This window comes from Dendrobium catenatum, unplaced genomic scaffold (genome assembly GCF_001605985.2).
Source record: "Dendrobium catenatum unplaced genomic scaffold, ASM160598v2 fragScaff_scaffold_133, whole genome shotgun sequence".
Classification (NCBI taxonomy): domain Eukaryota; kingdom Viridiplantae; phylum Streptophyta; class Magnoliopsida; order Asparagales; family Orchidaceae; genus Dendrobium; species Dendrobium catenatum.
In genome coordinates, this window is record NW_021318595.1 from 3,239,078 (window position 1) to 3,247,399 (window position 8,322).

The window sequence follows — 8,322 nt, forward strand, 5'->3', positions numbered from 1 at the left end:
CACTTTTGGTGGCATCGGTAGGTTTGCTGAGATTCTCTTTCCGCTAAAGCCTTCCAAAGAGCGTGAGGAAACTTAAGGCGACTTTTCTAAATGTTAAGTTGTGGATTTAAATTTTACAGCATTTAAGTTTATTTTTATGATTGAAATTGTTTTAAATTCTTGAGATTCTATTGTATAATCAATTGCCATACAATATTGATATTCCTAAATTCCTAAAATCCCATCTGTTGAAACATTAGCTTATTGTTACTCCGCTTAATTCAAGTTTTTATAAATTTCTAACGCAATTCTTAATTTGTTTCACATCACACCATCAACAATCACTTCAATCAATCCATCAATCAAATCAACATTGGTGGCATCGGTAGGTTTGCTGAGATTCTCTTTCTGCTAAAGCCTTCCAAAGAGCGTAAGTGAGGAAAACTCAAGATGACTTTTCTAAATGTTAAGTTGTGGATTTAAAGTTTACAGCATTTAAGTTTATTTTTATGATTGAAATTGATTTAAATTCTTGAGATTCTATTTTGTAAACAATTGCCATGCAATATTATTCCTAAAATCCCATCTGGTGAAACAATTGTTACTCTGCTTAATTCAAGTTTTTATAAATTTCTAACGCAATTCATAATTTGTTTCACATCACACCATTTACAATCCATCAACAATCACTTCAATCAATCCATCAATCAAATCAACATCTCAACCCAGTCAATCAATCAATTGCTACACTCAATCAATCATCCAGTCTCCGGTTAGACTTCAATCACTTTCAATCAACAACCCACACTCCAATCACTTCTAAAGATTACATTCACTCATCATTGATCATCAATTATCAATCAACCAGAACAATTGCAGCTCTACACTGCATTCAGGCAGCTCAGTGCACTGGCCTTCATGACCTAATCATGTTCAAATCACTTCACTAGAAATTTCACATTTAGGCTTGTATTGAATCACTTTTGGTTTTGTTGGGTTCGTCTTGTCAAGACGTTCAATTCGACTATAAGTTTACTGAAATTCAAGTTCAGAAGATCTTGAATTTAATTATGGAAGTTTTCAATTTAACTTTTTCTTGAGATTCGTGCTAATCATGCCAAATTTTTGTTGATATATTATTACTATTTGTAAGGAATTTAAGCACTAGTTTTACAATGGGTTGGGCCGTTGGGGAGAAGTAAACCACACAACGAAACAAACAAGAAATAAAAAATTGCAGCAGAAAGAAAGAACACCAAGATTTAACTTGGAAAAACTCAAAACTGAGAAAAACCACGGAGCCACACCACACCAAGACATCTATTATAAAAATTAGGAGAAATAGTACATATCTCTCTTATCACTATCTCTCTTTATTTTTCTTCTCTCTAGCACCGTCCTTCCACAAGAACAAACCAATAGATTTTTCAATAAACACCAAGGGACACCATCCTTAAATGAAAAACGATAAAGAAAATTGCTTTGTCCGTCTCGCAGAGCCAAGTTGGAACGCTGCAGCGCTCAATTCTTTGTCTCCCGTCTGTATGAGAGCGCCGCAGCGCACCGGGGTCTTGAGCGCCACAGTGCCCCTGGCAGTGGGCCGCCGCGCTGAGGTTTGGAGCACCCCACATTCTGCTCTATCTTTTTCCACCAAACTATGCAGCACCAGGACGCTCGGGTACATAGCGTCAGGGCGTTGTACCGGAAAATAAAAAATTCAGGTGCAAACCACCAAAACCCAAGAGGGGGAGAACCCCTACAACCCCTAGTGAGCCCGACATACTAAATTGAGGCTTGAGACAGCAGTATAACTGATTGACTGACACAATCAGATTCCACACAAAACTAACACAATGAGCCTTGCTTTTCCAGCTTCAGTTATTCCATCTTTTTTTTTTTGAATCTTAACAACCTGATATTGAGAATTATGCAAGAAGAAGCGTACAGTTTTTTTCTCAGAAATCTTTTTTAGGAGTGCATTTTTCTTTATAATTTTATGAAAACTTTAATTCATCTGATACGACGCCTTAAGTTTCTTGTTATCATACAAGTTGTGTTTACAAAAAAGTCAAGCACACTGATGGAGTGCTTAAAAGCTCTTTCAGGACGTACACGATATTATTAGATCATACCACAGGAGGTACGTAATAGTTATAACATTTTGATTTTTGTTTGTTGATATTCTTGTTATTCTTCTGCTTACAATACTTATATCTTCTGCATAAGTTATAAGAGCGAATCCATTGGAAGAGAATATATGGGAAGAATTCCTTCTTATGAAGAAAAAGTTCAGGCGCTGAAGAAAGCTGAGATGCTTCAAAGTCAGATGGCATCGAATCACCCCTCATTCGTTAAACCAATGGTTCGATCGCATGTGTCTAGTTGTTTTTGGCTTGTGAGTTTGCCTTCTCTAGATACTATAGAAATACTTTGTTTTAAACTAATTACCAAATGTTGAAAAAACTAATTAGTCATCTTCTCCCTCGCCACACTTAGGGTCTTCCAACAAAGTTTTGCAAGGACCACCTGAATCCTGATGTGATGACAATGGTATTAGAAGATGAAAAGGGTGAAGAGCATGAATCCATTTATATCGGGAAGCGTACTGGCCTTAGTGGTGGGTGGAAAAGCTTTGCAGTGGATCACAATTTGGAAGATGGAGATGCTTTAGTATTCAAGTTGATTAAACCCACCAGATTCAAGGTATTATTCATTTTTGTTTCTAGCTTCAAATCCTTTTTTTTTTTTGGATCTTGATGGAGGCAATCTTAGGCTATAGAGTTTTATAATACGAATATAAGGATCAGATGCACAAAGAAATATATCAGATATCAAAATTCAATATAAAATGACTTTTTGGCAAAACTGTCTCTTTGATGTAAAATTAGAAAGCATAAAATCTAGCTCCAAACTATAATTTAAAGATGTTCAAAATCTTAAATTTTACAAAAAACTTGCAGCAGCTGAGATTTATGCTAAAAAAAAAAGTTAATAGGAACAAGCCTCAAGCAGATGCAGTAGGAAAGTCGTTAATAGCAAAGCAGCGATTTAAAAATTATAAAGATCTGCAAATCATCAGGATCTAAAACTGTAGTAATAGACGATGCTGAAGTAGAGAATTGGAATTTGGAACATCGGTTGAAATAAAGCATTTGACAAGAACTGAATCGTAACAACTTTTTGTTGTGAATCAAATTCATCAAGATAACCAAAACTTCAGAGAAGTATCTTGTTTTTATAGGTACTATCATCATAGGCATTCTGCATCAAGAGAATCCAAAAAAAAATGAAATGATAACAAATCGCACTTGACTGGAACATCCAACGAGTATAAATTTTCAAATTTGATTTGTGATCTTGAATTATATCTAGCTTGTGTTCCACCTGAGGATTTGGATTCAGCTTCATAGTTATTCGCTTCTTATTTTGAATGGGCTCAGTCATTCTTTTGTTTTTTTTTAATGAAAGGCACATCAAAATTAATTTTATTAATAATTAATAAATAAAATTCAAAGAGAGCAATCACCAACTGTATGGGCACAAGATTGATTCGAAGGCATTCTATCCAATCTTAAGTTGATCAAGTCCAATAATCAGTCAACTTGATCCGATATCAAACAAAACCAAATATGACAGACTAATTCTTACTTGATTAGAGACAAACTAAATACACAATAACTTTATTTTAGTTCATTTCAAGTGAAAACCCAATTGGATTTGATCGGTTTTTATCTTCAAATTGGGCCAAGTATGTGCAACAAAGGGCATAATTGATGTAGGACTACATGTATTGACAAACGCGATTGATTTGAAAGTTACACCTACATGAGTGTAGTTTTGTAACTAATTAACTTATCGCGTTCTTAGCAAAGGTTTAAGCCAACCAAATAATGATTAAGATCATGCAATTAGTTACATGATAAGATTAGGATCATAAAATGATCAAATCAAAATTATGTCATGCTAATGTGAGGCGTTCAAAGAGAATATCTAAATTAACAATTAGATTAGTCATTATAAAGATCCACTCACACAATGTTCTTGGTAGGGTTTTAAGCGGAGACGCTTTCACAATAAATCGATGCCACGGTTGAGGGGGGGAAGTTTATTTGGCAAGTTAAGAGAGTTGTCAAACGTAGAATATTAGTTAAGGAAGGAGGAATTATATAAAACTCTTCTTAAATTCAAACTGACATGATTTGGGGGACTTTCCTAACATAATTAACTCATTACTCATCTTATTTTAAGAAAGAAATTTCAAATTCAAATGAATTAACATTTGAATTTAAGACTTTCCTAATTTAAGATGCGTCAAATATGGAAAGTATTGATTACTTGAGTTGAAATTTTGGAGGCAATGGGAAAGAGGTAGATAGACGGCGGCTAGGAGGAGAAGGGGGCCGTCAGTTTAAGGTGGGAGGTGGCCAAGGGATGGGTTGTGGAGTGGCCGACGGCTAGGGGAAGGAGTGGGTCGGTGGCTAGGGGAAGATAGCAAGATGAACTTGAGGTGGAGATAAACCATGAGCCCGGACGCTTCCTGCGGCTGATGGGTAGTGCTTTGCCCTTACCAAGTGACTTCAAACTCTCACAACTCTCCTAGAAACAAAGTGCATAAAATTTTTTAATCATAATAATCATCATCCTCTCCAAAGAGGGAGAGGGGCCTATAAATAGACAATATAATAACATGTCTAATGATAAAAGTGCCCCCTGGGTTCACATAAGCCTACTCCCTCAAGTGAGGGTAAAAATGAAAAAAAAGGTACATAATAAAATCAAATACAAATAGATGCTCAAAAATAAAGTGGATTAATCGTAGCCGTCGATCTCCTGTTCCTTCTTTGATAGACTTTTCATGGTTAGATGTCCTCATCAATAATATTTACCAATTAAGTGGATAAATGATATTGATGTGAAAGAGTTGAGAAGGAAAAGAGGTAGCATAAACGAGATATGACAAGAATTTGTAAAAGAAATTTGCACAAAAATATAGTTGGCTGGTCATTTGGAAGGCATCATCAGTCAATCTATAGCTTGGATAGGAATGGCAATGGTGTTCTTTTATCATGTAACTTTCGATATATTGTTGTTCTTGTTATTCTGCACATTTTGATATATGCTTTCTAAACTGACTTTGCAGATATACATTGTAAAGGCTGTTGGGGGATCACCTGTAGTAGCAAAGGAGAAGAAGGACCCTTCATCCCTCCTTCCCAAACAAGTTGCAGAAAAGGAATCAACAAAACTAGTAAGCAATATAAGGAAGAGAAAGATAAAAAGAACATGACCTTTTAACTGAGTTGAAGCACAGGGATGCTGCTTTAGGCATCAATAACAATTTTGTTTTCCTCATGACTTCAAGCTTAGAGACTTGATATAGACTGAAAGTCATTTTTTGATGAGCAATTATAAAGCTTGAGGCGGTTTTGCTTGGATCTTAGGTTAATTGCTACTTGATGTGAGCTTATAAAAATTCTAATTATCTTCTTAATTCAAGTGATCTTCTTAATTCAAGTGCTGCAATGCAGTATGTATTCTGGTTTGATGTTGGGAGTAGGGGTGTAAACGAGTCGAGCCAAGTTTTGATACTATCAAACTCAGCTCGTCAATCGGAAAGCAAGCTCAAGCCGAGCTCAAAAGGCGAGCTCGAATTCGAGCTTGTCCCACTATAAACGAGCTTGAGCCTGCTCGTGAGCCTCTGCGGTCAGTCGTTTGCGTCGTCTGAGTTCGAGCAAGTCACCTGACTCGCGAGTCGTCCGCTTGTGATTTCTCGCCAGTAGTTCGCAAATATTCCTGCACGCAGAACTATCGTCCTCGATTTTCCACCCACGAAACTCCTCCGTGAGCCGCTCGACAAGCTCACGAGTCGAGCGGTGTGTTGTTCGAACTCGAGCTCGATAAACTGTCGAGCTCATAAACCTATTCGATCCCAACTCACAAGCTTAATAAACTCGACTCGTCGAGCTTGTTAACGAGTTGAGCCCGAGCTGGCTCGTGTGTCGGCTTGACTTGGTTACACCCCTAGTTGGGAGAGATGAATAGTTTGGTTAGAAGATATTTAATGTAATTACTTAAATTAAATAGATTTGGAATAAAATTTCAGATCATTTTAACAAACTTATAATTGAGTTGAGCATTTAATCACGGTGAATTTAAAATGTCTAAAATTGTACAAATTTGAGGTCAATAAAATACATATATGTTTAAAAAATGTCAAAAGTATAAAGGGATCACTAATGCTCGACGAATCAAATGTTTGAGATTTTAATAAAAATAATAAATAATCATAATAAAAGGTATATAAATAGGTTATTATTCTACACTTCTAGAAAAACTCAAGAAGAGCGACTTTATAATTTTGAATAATTCTAAAGTTCTGTTAATTAATGTTAATTATCATTACTATGATTGTCATTGCTCGCTCATTGTGGGTCAGAACTGACGAACATAGTTTTTGTTTCTCATCACTTTGCCGTTGTTGCCTCCTGTCAATTGACATCGACATTCACAAATTACTTGAAAATCACCACCCCATGCTTTGAAAATTATTAGGTGTGGAGTCCGGACATAGAGATGTGTCTGAACATCTACTTAAAATTTGACACGTGTAGTGCACTTTGGTTGTACTTTTTGTGTGTTTTACTTGTGCTTTATCTGCGTTTTAGTTGCACTTTAGTTGTGTTTTGACTGCTCTTTTGTTATGCTTTTTATTGTGCTTTGACTACGTTTTTCCTGTGTTTTACATGCGCTTTGGTTGTGCTATTGGTGCGATTGGCTTAAAGTTTCACAAACATATTAAATACAACAACAACATCAAGCCTTTATCCCACTACGTGGGGTCGGCTACATGAATCATTTTTCTCCATTATGTCCTATTAAAGGTCAAATTCTCGTTTAAATCTAATAAAGAAAGGTCATTCCTAATATTTTCTAACCATGTCTTTTTAGGTCTGCCTCTACCTTTCTTAACATAAGTCAAATCTAATACCTCTACTCTCCTAACCGGGTCATTGGAAGGCCGCCATTTTATGTGACCAAACCATCTAAGGCGACTCTATCTAATCTTATCTTCTACTAGAGCTACTCCAACCTTTTCACGTATATGCTCATTTCGTATCCTATCTCTAAGGGTAAAGTCACTCATCCACCTGAGCATCCTCATCTCTGCCACACTTAACTAAGTATTATGCTTCTCTTTTAATGACTAACATTCAGCATCATAAAGCATTGCAGACCTCACTACCATCTTATAGAATTTTCACAAACAAATTAAATATATAAAATAAAAAATAAATTCAATTTGAATATTCACATATCAACTCCACGTGTCAATATTTTATTTGAGTCCGGACATATTTGTACCTCCGAACTCCGCACCTAATAATTTCTCAAACGTGGTGCTTCTCTAATATTCTTCACTATTTTCACTAGATGCCAACCAACAATTTAGAGTTTGTAATATCATATTCTTTGGTTAAAGGGATTGACGAGCTTTTCAAATCCTGAAATTGCATAGTGAATATTTTGACGAGCTTAAAGGGATTGACGAGTTTTAGTTGAGCAGGCTCTATATTTTTTTCTCTATCTGGTTTTTCCAATGTAAATTCTCATGAGTCCCTTCTGAATTATTTCAGCCTGTTTTGTTTGTATTGAACTTCTGTGCAATACTTAGACAAATATTTCACTATACTACTTCAAATTCTTAGCTAGCATATGCAATATTGTAACTCTTGATTTGAATGCCAGTATAATATATATCAAGTTGAGCTAGAGAACACTTGAAAATTTCAAATAATTTAAAGAGTATTGTCATGCACAAAGCTAGGGGTGTCAAAAAATAATTCGACTCGAGAAATTCGGGTTCGAGTTGACTCGTTTAATAAACGGGTCGAGTTTAGGTTGACTGATAAACCCATTTTTGATTTGAAATGACTTGTTTATTTTTTTTTTAAGTTTTTTTACTTGTAGGTATAATCAAGATTTTGAAAACCAGACTGTACAACGAACTAGAATGAGAGGTTCACGATTCGATTGGTCGAACTCAATGATATAATAAATAATATTATTATTAAAATTTATAAAATAAAATAAAGATTTATATTTAACCTAATAAAGCATAACTAACTTTATAAAACATAAACTAATAACACATAATAAAAATGAGGCATCAAGTAAGTTTATAAAATATAAACAAATATTTTATAAATAACTTAAGCAAGATTTATAACTAGCCTAATAAATGGAGAGTAATTGAAATTAAAAAAGCATCACCAAACAACACACCTTGCGGCTTCGAGTTCCCACATGAGGTGGTTCAGCCATCCCGCGGCTACTGGTTCCCAC

General features: G+C 35.3%; 1 protein-coding gene across 1 annotated transcript; it reads left to right on the forward strand.

The window, feature by feature from the left end:
* Positions 1-1,436: 1,436 nt before the first annotated feature.
* Positions 1,437-5,475, forward strand: LOC110114622 (B3 domain-containing protein Os05g0481400). The gene is made up of 4 exons (XM_028698895.1): positions 1,437-1,657; positions 2,206-2,374; positions 2,476-2,682; positions 5,120-5,475. The coding sequence occupies exons 1-4, from the start codon at positions 1,437-1,439 to the stop codon at positions 5,264-5,266; spliced, it is 744 nt and encodes a 247-aa protein (XP_028554728.1). The 3' UTR covers positions 5,267-5,475.
* The last annotated feature ends 2,847 nt before the right edge of the window (positions 5,476-8,322 follow it).

What these genes read in the sequence shown, in the direction of transcription:
- LOC110114622 (XM_028698895.1), top strand. Translation starts at nt 1,437, where the DNA reads ATGAAAAACGATAAAGAAAATTGCTTTGTCCGTCTCGCAGAGCCAAGT. An exon ending in TGTCTAGTTGTTTTTGGCTT is followed by an intron (nt 2,375 to 2,475) that starts GTGAGTTTGCCT and finishes CGCCACACTTAG; the next exon opens with GGTCTTCCAACAAAGTTTTG. An exon ending in TTAAACCCACCAGATTCAAG is followed by an intron (nt 2,683 to 5,119) that starts GTATTATTCATT and finishes CTGACTTTGCAG; the next exon opens with ATATACATTGTAAAGGCTGT.